This window comes from Triticum aestivum, chromosome 6A (genome assembly GCF_018294505.1).
Source record: "Triticum aestivum cultivar Chinese Spring chromosome 6A, IWGSC CS RefSeq v2.1, whole genome shotgun sequence".
Classification (NCBI taxonomy): Eukaryota; Viridiplantae; Streptophyta; class Magnoliopsida; order Poales; family Poaceae; genus Triticum; species Triticum aestivum.
In genome coordinates, this window is record NC_057809.1 from 557,587,060 (window position 1) to 557,600,950 (window position 13,891).

Below are 13,891 nucleotides of genomic sequence, written 5' to 3' on the forward strand. Positions count from 1 at the left end.
AAATATTGTTGTCCAAAGGAGGAGTGATTTCCTCATGTTCACCTTGTTGGGCTTCATTTTCCTTGGGAATATTGTCCTGGGTATCAAGTAGGTTATTCACATCCTCAACAAGCTTCTCATAAGTCTCCTGTAGCTTGTTCTTCTGTGATGTCAGATTGTGGACAAGTGATGAATGTTCCAGACATGCCATCCTATTAGCACGCTGGCAATCCTCATACAAAAGCCATAGTTTGTGAAGAGCATTTTGCAGATGCTCTGGCCACTCCTCATCTACCCATTGAACAACACCACAACTGCTTGCTTCCTGCAAAACAACAAGTACAAATGCATTTACTTCCTTTTTCACTTCACTTCTATTCAGTCCAATTCAAAACAACTATAGTATACTGCACATGCACAATTCAGCTCAATTCTGAATTTATATTTGAATTTTTAACAGCATACTACACTGAATTTACTTCATTTATACCTTAATTTTTAACAGCACAATACAATTCAGTTCAATTCATTTACTTCATTTATATCTATGAATAATGCACTATGATAGTTTTTAACAGCACACTTTACTTCACTCAATCACTATGGATACCTTATATCTACGTACTTAATTTTTAACAGCAAAATTTAATTCATTTATATCACTGTGGTGTTCTTCATTTATACTCCCTCCGTTCGGGTTTATTAGGCCTCTCAGCATCACAAGCATGCCCCCTTTTATAAGGCCCCGCGTTGGAAAGGTGCATGCATGCAACCATTTCATTGGTTGTATTGAAAGCTATTGTTGTTGGTGCCATGGCTGAAAAGTTAATACATTTCATGTGTGCTTTTTCATTGGCTGCATGCATGTGAGAGAGTGCATTGGGAGTGAAATGGAAGAATTAATGTGAGCAAATTACTATGTGTCTTGGTCTAAGAGAAGTTGTCTTTAGGCCTAATAAATCCGGACGAAGGGAGTATCTATGAGCAATTCATTTACTTCACCCAGTCACTATGGTATGGTACATGACAGTACCTTTAACTAAACTACTAGGTGAACAGTGAACATGAATAATGAACAGTGAACATGAACAATGAACAGTGCATATGAACAATTTATAATTCTTCACAAAATAAGCAAACTACAGATTTTTGCTAGCACTCACATCAAGTCCAAAGGCAATGAACCTCCTCCCAGTAGCCCGATTCCTCGTTGTCGTCGCTCCACGAAACCATGGCGGACGGCGGCGAGCTGGCTTCTCATCGACGACGACCAGAGCTAGAGAGAGGGGGAGAGGGGGAGACCGAGGAGAGGGGCGAGGAAGAGAGAGAGAGAGGGCGCGGGGGATCTGTTTGGCAAGCACCGACAGGACCGACCGGCGCGGCGTCTTGACCGTTTTGGTCCTAACGGCGCTGTTTGCCTGTCTGTCATGCCACGTCAGCGTTTTCGGGGCCCACCCGTCGGTAAAGAGATCAAACGAGGCTAAACGGTTGTTCAGTGCTTTTTGCAACGGGTTAAGAGATTTTACGGTGTTTTTTGCAACGGATTAACGACTTGGTAGTTTCCTGCAAACCTAGCCACAAATGTGGTGGTTTCTTGCAATTGACTCTTCTTATGGGATTGCTCAACATTAGACGTGTTACACGGCAATTATGATCTCCCGTGTTTGTCATCCATTCTTTTTATTTATTTGTCAAACACAAGGTCTCGTCCTCTCTCATTTCCACCCAAAATGAAAGCAAATCAGCATTTAGAACAAGAGTGAAAACTGGATATTCAATGCATATATGAAAACTCACAATCACAGTTTTTGAATATATATGCTCAGGGCGCAATATTGACGATTTGATGAGTCGGGCCACCCTTGATGTACAAGTTGAGTTAGTCGCCACATGGATCATGAGGTACGACCACTATAAGTCCTTGATCTTGACATAAGCATTTAAGAAAGCTTTATGCTAAGGTCTTTTGTTTATGCTGAGGTCTTTAACTAGCTCTAGAAGCAGTAATGACTGTAGAGTGAGTGAGTTAAGAACGTTCCTTTCTCCTTTAGCTGCCAACGAACCTAATACCATTTCGGCTCTCTAAATAGTCCATCAGAAGTCAAATACATTTGAGAATAAAAACATGAGCTCCAAAATTAACCACGTAAGCATCGTTTTTATTGCCAATTTTGAACTTTATGAAACCTCTTCGGAAATTGTGTCCCCTTCTGATGGTATGTGTCCCTCATTTCTGGTTTATAGGGCTCAATTCAAAAATCTCACCAACCAAGGTAGATGGTGAGTGCTAGAATATTTTTTATAATTTGCAAAACACTCAATTAATGCTCTTATTTTTCTCAAAAATTTATGTTTATCAATGTATTAATTGCAATGCAATGCATGCATGCATAATGTACATGCATTGATCAATTTTCTCTTAATACTTGCATGCAATTATTTAATGCATCTTGAAATCTGAACTTGTGATGATGAACAACCAAATTAAGCCTTATAAAATGAAAAAAAAACTAAGATTTTGAAATAAACCCTATAAACCGGAAAGGATGAAGTACTCAAGAACACATTCCCATATTAAAGTTTAAAGATCCACATGTTTAAATGTGCATCCAAAATCCACGTGCAAGTAAAGCCCATGGCACCATCCCCGCAAAAACAAAAAGAGCCCATGCCACCAAACTCCCAATGAAGCCATAAATAGCACCATTTAATCATGTGAGACTACTTCATACACGACTCCTTGAACCTGATTGTCAGACGACATGTGATCCGACGACCATGCTCCAACACATACACATGATGGAAGCCCGAGTTGAGTTGTGGTGCAAAACCCATGCAGCTAGTGCCGTGCACGTAGCAACATTCTTAGTCATGTGATACTTCCTCTTGTCTCCATTTCTATCTCAAAGGTGATGGTATTCGCTTACAATGCAAAATTTAAGTTGCCAGGAAGAAACCAGCTTACGGTTTTGCTCCGGTTCTTGACGGTTAAAAAGACCATAAGGAACAAAGAAACATTTTTGTCGGCCGAGCTCGAGTCGGCCTGAGCATCTCCGTCCCCTTCTCCGTAGGCAGGGTGAATTTTTCCGGTTTCCCGCGGAACCGTGGGGTAGAAACAAACAGTGCTTGGAATAAATTCCATCGGTACTTTTCCCCTCTGCTCCAAACGGGCTAGATAGAACCATCCCTCGGGAACCGAGCTCCCTACGAGAATCCGGTAAATCCATCAAATCGAAGCGTGTGAGCCCGGTAGAAATAAAAGTTTTGCTTCGGTAGAAACAAAAGTTAAACATGATTGGCACAGTAAAAAGGAAGTTGCACGATTCTAGTATGCGCGTCCAGTCCTTTCTGCGGGAGCGCCTTTGCCCCATTTCATTCCCAAGTCGAGTCCTACTCCTGTAGCTAGCTCCCGCTGGGCGCGGGCCCACCCACCCACCCACATGGGCGAACCAGAGGTCAAGTCCGCGCGTGACTTTTCCTTTTCCATCCGGCGGCTCGGGCCGCACCCACGCCAAGCGTCGCGGCATCCCAGCCGTCCGCCCACACCGCACCTCCAGAGCCTCCCCCTCTGCCCCCGTCTTCCACACACACGAGTGTACAGCAGCGCCCACGCGGAACCAGCGTCTCCACGCGGGCCCGCGCGTCATCACCACTGACACTCCCACGAAGCACCTCTCCTAGGCTCCTACTCTACCCCCTCTCTCTCACTCTCACTCGCCATTTTTTCATGCACGGGGCAGCGGAGGCCTCCTGCAGGATCAAGAAAACCCCAATCCCCCCCACTTCTCTTTCCCCTCACGGCGGTTCGTCTTGCTGCCGCCGCCGCTCGCCTGAGGAGAGGAGAGAGGGAGGGAGAGATCTTGCTGCCGCTGCCGCTTCATCCTTGCCCGCGAAGCTGCCGCCGCTCGCCTGAGGCGTGACCGCGTGAGCTTGTGAGCTTGTGAGTGGGGGAGGCCATGGGGGCGGGGGCGGATCCGGACGCGGACGACGAGAACCCGTGGGAGCTGTTCCGGCACTACGACGAGCTCTACTTCCGCGGCGCGCTCGCCGACGCCGGCTTCTCCGTCGAGCGGGCCGCCCCGCGCACCAAGACGATCACGTAAGTCCGCCTCTTGCACTCCCATTTCTTTGATTTTTTTTTGGGAGGGGGGGGGGGGACTGGGGTGGGTGCCAGGATTAATTATGTTGGAGTCCCCGTTAATTAGGTTAGGAGATGGCTTGCTCACCCAATTTATTTCACCGTCTTTCAACCACAATCCCGCCTAGGATCGTGGTGCTGTAGATATGTTCTCTTTTTTTTGGCGAAATGATATAGATTCTTCTTAATCGCCTCACAAGATGTTTCATTGTGTACCATTTGACACTTCGAATGTCATACAGTAGAAGATTTTGATTTCCAATTCGGCCTGAGTCGATTTTTCCGTCCGAACGGTGCAATGACTTCGGATCTTGATTTTTTTTCTTTCTTTCCAAATATAGCATTTTCCCCACTGACTGCTTGCCTGAGCTCGGCTCAGCATTCACTTTTATAGATCGCAGCACTTCCTTAATGAACTCACTGTCGCATTAGCTAGATATGTACTCCCTCCGTTCCAAATTAGATGACTCAACTTTGGAACGGAGGGAGTAGACTTTAGCAAGAGCATTTCCTTACTGTATGTTGATTATGGGCTATAAAACGTGAGTGTGTTATCTAGTAATATAATCCCTCTGGAAACTAATATAAGACGTTTTATGCTAGTAAAAGTGAGCTAAAACGTCTTATATTAGTATACAGAGAGTGTTTTTTTCAATTATTAAATTGACTTAGTTTATTATGAAAAATAATATAAAGAAAACACTGATTCGATTGTACACAAGCAGTTCTTTCGGATACTGTTCCCTTGGAGACCTGAGCAAAATAACACTCTACAAGCCAATGCCGCGATATCGCACAAATGCCAATCTGAAGAACGCCCTGCTGCATCTCATGATTCATGGAATCGTATTTGTAAAGCGTGGTCTGACGAGCCTCGGGTAAATACTTGTATCCTTTCAACTAAGATTGTGTGTTCCAATCTTAGTCTTCTCCTAGCATGCCTGCCTGCCTGCTGCTTAAGTTTTCCTGTGCATTCATGCAGCCATGGTCCTGCATTCCGTGATTGGATGGATGCGATCAACACTAGCTCCGTCGACGATTACGCGGTTAGTATTTTCTGGCAGATATGTTTATAACCATTTCAGCCTGTTGGTGATTTCCACTTTTGCTTGCGCCACACTACCCAGAGACCGATAAGTGGCTACTGTATCACCACTACCCATGATTTCAGTCAGGAAAAATCCTGCAACATCCAGGGCTCTATGTGGAAGGTACTACTTTCCATGCATAGTTCTCTTTTTAGTGTTTTCCTTTTGGTTATTAATTTTCAATCTGGTTTACCTCTTACTGGCATGTTCAATATTTTAAATTTCAGTGTGACAAGTGTGGCAATACACTTGTGAGGGCCAAGAGCCTGGGACCTCCATCTGATTCCTGCTGTATCGAGAATGTTAGCGAAGATCCAACCTGTGGCAACAAGCTTTGTCACTGGCACAAGTAAGACTGCATAAATTTACCCTGACATATAACTCATCATGTTTATATGATGAGTTGTAAAATTGTGCCTCACATTCTTAATTGCTGTTTTCTCGCACAAAGTCGACAAGATATGCCGTTGAAGGCTTGAACACTAGGTGGTTCGTTTCTTTTTGAAATTTGCCTCTCAATCATTTAGACGCAGAATGACGTCTCAAACTTGTCAGCGCCGTGACGAGCAAGCAGAGCAAGGGAGCCGCTGCCATGACGACTGGAGAACAGAGTACCACCATGGCAGCGAACCCGGCCCAAGACGGCTACGTGGCGAGAAGGATATCCAGCAGGCCCAAGAGGATCGTCCAGCCCAACAGAAGATTTGTCAGGCCCAACTGGACCCGTTGACGCATCGCCACCGGTACTTAATCTGGAAGCACCGATTGGATCGGCATCCAGGAGGATCAGGCAAAGGACGGCGGCTCTCTCTTCCTCACCTACTTCCCTTCCCTTCCCTTCCACCACCAGAACACCATCGATGTATGAACTGAGTTGAATTGTTGAGAGTATAATAGATCGATTTGGTACCCTAACATCCTGGTATCAAAGACCACCACCACCATCGATCTCCGCCGCGACATCCTGGAAACTCGACAACGCGTCCACGCCCGGCAAGTCTTCCTCGCCGCCATGGATCCGGCGCTCAAAGAGTACCTCGACAAGCTCCATCAGGACGCGAAGAGCGACTCCGCAAGCGTCCTCAAGCAGCTGCAAGCGCAGACATCGCAGATCGAGGATCTCCTTCGGTGGAAACCCGATCTAGAAGCCCGCTTCACCAAGCTGGAGAACACAGTCGCCATGATGCAAGCGACCCCTCCCCAACCAACCGCACCGTCTTCGTCGAGTGGAGCGACGCCCCAAGTTCCTCCGCCACCGCTGCTTCAAACGCGAGGAATACTCCACGGGCCCAGTGGCCACGGCGACGTCGATCTCACCGGGGGGCTCCCGTCGGTGACCATCGAGTCACCGACGGCACTCCCGGTCACGGGTATGTCTCAGCACCTGGCACTTTCCCCTCCAGATCACATAACTCCATCGTTCCTCGCCAATTTGGGGCAAAATCCACCTCCCATGAATTTTCCCCTGTTCACCGGCGAAAACCCGCAGCTCTGGAAAACGCTCTGTGAGCAGTATTTCCAGATGTTCGCCGTTCATGATGCATACCGTGTCCCTATGGCGATTTTGAACTTCTTAGGCCCTGTGGGCATCTGGCTCCAGTCAGTTCAGAAGAAACTGATTGGGCTCGACTGGGAATCGTTCACTTCATTACTCTACACCCGATTCGGGCGCGACAAACACCAGATGCTCATCCGACAGTTTTACGCTATTAAGCAGCATACTACTGTCACAGATTTCATCGAGCGATTTGAATCATTGATGAATCACCTCATTTCTTATTCCGAAAATACTCACCCATATTTTTTCCTGACGCGCTTTGTCGAGGGATTGCGACCGGACATCCGCGCGGTGGTGCTCGTACAGCGCCCACCGGACCTGGACACGGCTTGTTCGTTGGCCCTACTTCAGGAGGAAGTGGCCGACGGCGACTTACCCTACATGCGCTTCTCCAACACCAACCAAGGGCCAAGCCACGCGGTCAGATCGACTCCACCCTCCTTCTTCAGTCGACCAGTGACACCTGCGACCGGTTCTGAAGACAGACGTGGGACCGATGCAGCTCGGGCCTCGTCTGAAACAAGCAAGATCGCAGCACTGCGTCAATTTAGATGAGCAAAAGGGCTTTGTTTCAAATGCGGAGAACGCTGGGGCAAAGACCATGTGTGCCCACCAACAGTACAAATGCACATCGTCGACAAACTGCTTGCCATGTTCAGCCTGGATGATCCAACTGGTGACTCACCACCCGATTCGCTCGTTTCTGAAGAAGAAAACCTATGCACTCTCTCGCGTCAGGCTGAAGACGGATCATCAGACCCCCGGGGTCCTACAACTGCAAGCATGGGTACAAGGGCAAGAAATACTACTGCTAGTGGACTCCGGCAGTTCAACATCTTTCGTTGACAGCACCCTGGCGACCAAGCTGGCTGGAGCAACTACTTTGCCGAAGCCGTGCCGTGTGCGAGTTGCAGATGGAGCTACCATTCCTTGCACTCGTTACATTCCTGCGTGTCAATGGGTCACACAAGGTCACCAGTTTCAAACGGATTTCAAAATCCTCAAGCTGGGATCGTACGACGCTATACTTGGTATGGATCGGCTCCGCAAGCACAGCCCTATGAACATTGACTGGATTGAGCATTACCTGACAGTCACTACACCTGAAGGCCAACTGAAACTGTTGGCAGTTTCTTCGGATCAAACACAATGCTCTGTCATATCAGCTCCAGAACTGCTCAAAGCATGTAAACAAGGCTCAGTCGCTCATGTTGTGCAACTGAATTCATTGGATGGAAGCAGCAAACCTGACACCCCAATACCAACTGAAGTTCTGCGTTTACTGGAACAGTTCACTGATGTGTTTGAAGATCCACGATGCCTGCCTCCGAGACGCGACTGTGACCATAGAATTCCATTGATGGCAGGAGCACAACCAGTTAACCTGCGGCCGTACAGATATAAGCCGGAACTCAAGACAGAAATCGAGCGGCAGGTGCAAGAGCTACTCGATGCCGGCATTATTCAAAAAAGCTCCAGTCCGTTCTCTTCGCCAGCACTGCTTGTCAAAAAGAAGGACGGAACTTGGCGTCTCTGCGTTGATTATCGACGACTCAATTCCATGACGGTGGCCAGCAAGTACCCAATTCCCCTCATAGACGAGCTGCTGGACGAGCTTGCGGGCGCCAAGTGGTTCTCCAAATTAGATCTGCGCGCAGGATTCCATCAAATCAGAATGGCGGAAGGTGAAGAGTACAAAACGGCATTCCAGACCCATTCTGGCCATTGGGAGTACCGCGTTATGCCATTCGGGGTCACCGGAGGACCGGCTACATTCAACAGCGCCATTACCACCACTCTCCGCCCTGTAAACCGTGTCTGTGCGATCTCGTTCTTCGACGACATTCTCATCTTCAGCAAGACACTGAAAGAGCACATTCAGCACATCAGGAAAGTGTTGCAATTGCTTCGGGCAGATCATTGGCAAGTGAAGCAATCCAAGTGCTCGTTTGCACAACAACAAATATCTTACCTTGGACACGTCATCAACGAGCAGGGCGTTTCCACTGACCCCAGCAAAATTCAGACAATTGAGAATTGGCCAACACCCACTTGCGCCAAGGAGGTGCGCGGGTTCCTAGGACTGGCAGGGTACTACAGGAAATTCGTCCAGCACTTTGGGATCATAGCACGACCGCTCTTCAATCTGCTCAAGAAAAATCATCAGTTCGTGTGGACCAGTGATACACAGCAAGCCTTCGATGTTCTGAAGCAGAAATTGATCACAGCACCTGTCCTGCAGCTACGGAGTGGGTGCAGTTCTTCAACAAGAGGGTCACCCCATAGCATATATGAGCAAGCCTCTCGGTCCCAGAAACAGAGGGCTATCCACTTACGAGAAGGAATGCATGGCGATTCTTATGGCTATCGAGCAATGGCGTCCCTATCTGTAGAATGAAGAGTTTATCATCCGGACAGATCAGCGAAGCCTAGTCCACCTCGGCGACCAACATCTCTCTACACCATGGCAGCAGAAGGCATTTACTAAGCTTCTTGGTCTGCGCTACAAAATTTGCTATCGCCCAGGCGCAACGAACTTAGCCGCTGATGCACTGTCGCGAAGAGCTCCTGATGAAACAGCGACAGCAATTTCAGTCTGCAAGCCTGTATGGCTAGACGATATCGCAGCAAGCTATGAGAACAACCCACAAGTTTAGAAGATCATCAGTGATCTCGCGCGACGACCGGACCCCAAACAGCGCTTCTCCATGCGCGATGGCCTGCCGTATTTCAAAGATAGGCTCTGGTTGGGTGGCTCCCCCGCACTCCAGCAACGCATGCTCCAGGCCTTCCATGACAGTATTGTGGGCGGCCATTCCGGCGTGCCTGTTACCTACCGCCGTCTCCGCCACCTCTTCGCCTGGCCCAAGATGAAAGAGCACACCAGACAGTATGTGCAGTCCTGTTCAATCTGTCAGCAGGCCAAACCAGAGCGTGTGCGCTACCCTGGATTGCTAGAACCACTCCCGATTCCAGACGGCGCATGGAAGGTGGTGACCATGGATTTCATCGACAGACTGCCGTTGTCAGGCAAGTTCAACTGCATCCTTGTTGTAGTGGATAAATTCACGCGCTACGCGCACTTCTTGCCCCTCGGTCACCCGTTCACGGCTGCAAAAGTTGCTCACTCTTACCTGGAGAACGTGTACAAACTGCACGGACTGCCTGAAGCTATCGTATCAGACAGAGATCCAGTATTCACCAGCAATTTCTGGCGCGAGCTGTTCAAGACAATTGGCACCGAGCTGAACATGAGCACGCCGTACCATCCACAAACTGACGGTCAAACGGAGCGTGTTAACCAGTGCTTGGAGATTTACCTCAGGTGCTTCACCCACGCAAACCCGCGCAAGTGGCATCAGTACTTGGCCCTTGCAGAGTTCTGGTACAACTCCAGTTTCCATTCGGCATTGAACACGTCACCCTTCGTCGCGCTCTACGGTCATGAACCTCGCCATTGGGGAATCGAAGCTGCTTCCACTTGCAGGATTCCGCAGCTCCAAGACTGGCTAGAAGAACGAAAGCACATGCAACAGGTCATCTCGGAGCACCTCCACCGTGCTCGCAATATCATGAAGGCCCAGGCGGACAAGAAGCGCATCGAACGATCATTCCAGGTGGGTGACTCTGTCTTCGTCAAGCTACAACCTTACGTCCAAACGACAGTGGTACGTCGCTCGAACTACAAGCTCTCCTTCCGCTACTACGGCCCCTACAAGATCATCCGCGTCATCAACCCCGTCGCCTACGAGCTTGAGCTTCCTGCCGGCGCCAAGGTCCACCCCGTCTTCCATGTGTCTCAACTTCGCCGAGCTCTCTCCCCCACCACCCAGGTCGAGACGGCGCTGCCAGTACCCAACGATGAGCCATTGAAGCCGGTGGAGATCATCGACACAAGATGGCGCCAAACCCCACAAGGCCGACGAGAACAACTACTCGTGCGCTGGTCCGACCCGTCGATCATGGACACCACCTGGGAGGACGCCAAGGCCACGCGCGAACGCTACCCTGCACTGCTGGCTTGGGGACAAGCCACAACTCAAGAAGGGGGGGATGTCAGCGCCGTGACGAGCAAGCAGAGCAAGGGAGCCGCTGCCATGACGACTGGAGAACAGAGTACCACCATGGCAGCGAACCCGGCCCAAGACGGCTACGTGGCGAGAAGGATATCCAGCAGGCCCAAGAGGATCGTCCAGCCCAACAGAAGATTTGTCGGGCCCAACTGGACCGTTGACGCATCGCCACCAGTACTTAATCTGGAAGCACCGATTGGATCGGCATCCAGGAGGATCAGGCAAAGGACGGCGGCTCTCTCTTCCTCACCTACTTCCCTTCCCTTCCCTTCCACCACCAGAACACCATCGATGTATGAACTGAGTTGAATTGTTGAGAGTATAATAGATCGATCTGGTACCCTAACAAAACTCGTATACCATTTATTTGTTATTTTTAATACTCTCAGAGACTCTGAATGTTTTTCTAGATAATATTTACTTTCAGCTAATGTTTGCATGTGAACTTCAAAGGTGTATGTGTTTGAGAGAACTTCAAAGGTGTATTGACTGATGCTATTTTCTGCAGCCACAAGAAGGGTTGTCGTGGTAAATACGTGGTGACCAAACCAGCAGTGACACCAGGACAAAAGATGGCTCCAAAAGGTAAATGTCAGAATCAATTATCTAATACGCCATCGGTTATGAGCTCCAAACTAACCATAACGAGAATAGAGGTCAAACCTGGCTCCTCTGCTTCAGTTTTACCACTACACGATTCACCTAAAATCTGTCCGGTTTACAGTTATTCTTACATTCTTGTATCTTAAATTGTCAGCATGCATGCAACTGTTTGTGTCCACAATTTGTTTTTCATTCTGTAGCTTGATACATTCAAGAATCAAGATAGCTACCATGTATTATAAAATTCTTGGCTGATGTTGTAGGTGCGACCTCTTATCTATTATAGATTCTTTCGTTGATGCTATACAATTAAGTGAAAAAATAGGGTGCTTGTGTCAGGAGTGGCACTGAAACTGAAACCATGGTATCTAACAAAAAATAGATCAGCTATAGTTCGTAAATATTCAGGAATCAAGATAGCTACCATGTGCTATAAAATTCTTGGCTGATGCTGTAGGTGTTTATCTATTATAGATTCTTTTGCTTATGCTGTACAATTAAGTGAAAAACAACGGGTTTGTGTCAGGAGTGGCACTGAAACTGAAACCATGATATCTAACAAAAAATAGATCAGCTGCATGGTAACTCTTTTTGCACGTAACTTGGTGGGTCATGTAAACTTGTTGCTATAGTGATTTTTTTGTTTGATCATTTCATTATGTGAACTTTGGTACTTCCAGCATTAGTGCGACATATTGGCTGCCAATAAGAACGTAGACTTACAGTACTCCCCAAATTAAAGACAATTCTTTGCTATAGGTAACTTGTTACGATATCAACTTACAACATGACTTCTTCAGGTACGCTGCGGCTTCGGACTGAAACAACCAAAATGCCCAAGTCACAACAAGGAGCTGTACAGCAGTCGTATCCAGATTCAGACGAAGTGCGGGAGAGTAGCTCCTTGAAGAAGGCACGCAAGAGAAATATGCCTGAAGACTTTCAGAAAGCAATTGTTTTGTCCGCTGCCCCTCGGAGAAAGCCGAAGCAAGAGCTTCTCGCATGGGCGAAGCGCGAGCATTTGCTCAGCAGCAATGCAAAATCACCGGGCAGCAGCCCCTCAAAGAAGGCAGATGACTCTCAGAAGGCAATTGTTCTCTCTGCCGCCCCTCGGAGCAGACGGCTGAAACGGAAGCAAGCATCGGTTACGTCGGAGGAGCAGGGGTTTTTCTCTCCAGGGAGGAGTTGCAACGACGCAAACTCGCCGAGAAGCAACACCTCCAGGAAGGACGTTCAGAGATCCAGTGTGCAGCCTTGTGCATCTCAGAAGAAACTAAAGCTAGGGCAAGGCCTGGCCGCGTTGGAGAAGCACATTTCCCGGCCTGCTGCCACTCAAAGCACGGTCAAGCAGCCGACCAAGACCAGCTCCTCGATGAAGACACGGAGGCAGCATCGGCCTGAAGACTCTCCGAGAATAACCGTTCAGCCTGCCGCCCCTCTGACCCGGAGCAAACGGAAGCAATCGAACCGGGCTGCGCCGGAGAGGCAGGCGGCGAGAAGCGAAGCTAGGGGCTCTGCCGAGGAGAAAGAGTACGTTTGCTTCAGCCTGTGGCAGAACTTCTACGAATCGGAGTGCTCTAGTGGATCGGCCGAGCCGCTCGTGAACAAAAGAACAGTGCGGAGGAGAAGGGAGAGGGAACGCTTGGTTCAGATAGCACGTTCGCGCTCCATCGAGGCCCGGCCGGATCCGGATGAGGAGGTCTCGTCTGGACAAACCGAGCCACCGGCTCTGCACTTGGAGGTCATTGCTATCGATGACGAGGTGATGGCTGAAGCTCCATCCATGGATGTTCTTGCCCCTCCCGCTGATCAGGCGGTGGCTGAAGCTCCTGGAGCTGGAGGTCAGTCCCAGCCACCAGCTCCATCCATGGACATTGCTGCTGTCGCTTCTGCTGGCCTCTACAAGCATGGACATTGCTGCTGCTGTCGCTCCTGCTGACCAGGTGATAACTCAGGCCCCTGCAGATCAATCACAGCCACCAGCTCCATGCTCCATCGCTGCTGGTCAAGTGGTTCCACCTCATTCGGCTGACCCGCCTGGTTCAACTCCTCCAAATCCAAGAAGTTGGCCTGCCGTGATAGACATTCCTGACGATGATGATGACTGAACTCCTTCCCCATCACCCTGTACTCTGCTTATTCTGGATTAAATTCCCGGTCAGTGCTTACTATAGGTAGCTAGTAGTTATTACTGTCGTTTAAGCGTCGAACCAGTGTTTAATCTTAGCATCGTCAAGCGAGCATGACTGATTTGCTGTGGAGGCATAGAGCTCTGACCTGAACGGCGAAATTAACATCCTGTGAGATGGCGCGTGGCGCTACTGACTCTCTTTCTGTAATATTTTCTGAGACACTGGCTTAGGGGCATGGTGAACTGAAGCATGAATTTAGCTGCATTGTAACGTTGAAACATGCGCGTATCATATGGGAAAGTTGAGACTTCTTGTACTCG

General features: G+C 48.8%; 1 protein-coding gene across 1 annotated transcript; it reads left to right on the forward strand.

The window, feature by feature from the left end:
* Positions 1-3,613: 3,613 nt before the first annotated feature.
* Positions 3,614-13,887, forward strand: LOC123128478 (uncharacterized). The gene is made up of 7 exons (XM_044548490.1): positions 3,614-4,078; positions 4,843-4,995; positions 5,100-5,163; positions 5,245-5,328; positions 5,433-5,554; positions 11,345-11,421; positions 12,240-13,887. The coding sequence occupies exons 1-7, from the start codon at positions 3,936-3,938 to the stop codon at positions 13,376-13,378; spliced, it is 1,782 nt and encodes a 593-aa protein (XP_044404425.1). The 5' UTR covers positions 3,614-3,935; the 3' UTR covers positions 13,379-13,887.
* The last annotated feature ends 4 nt before the right edge of the window (positions 13,888-13,891 follow it).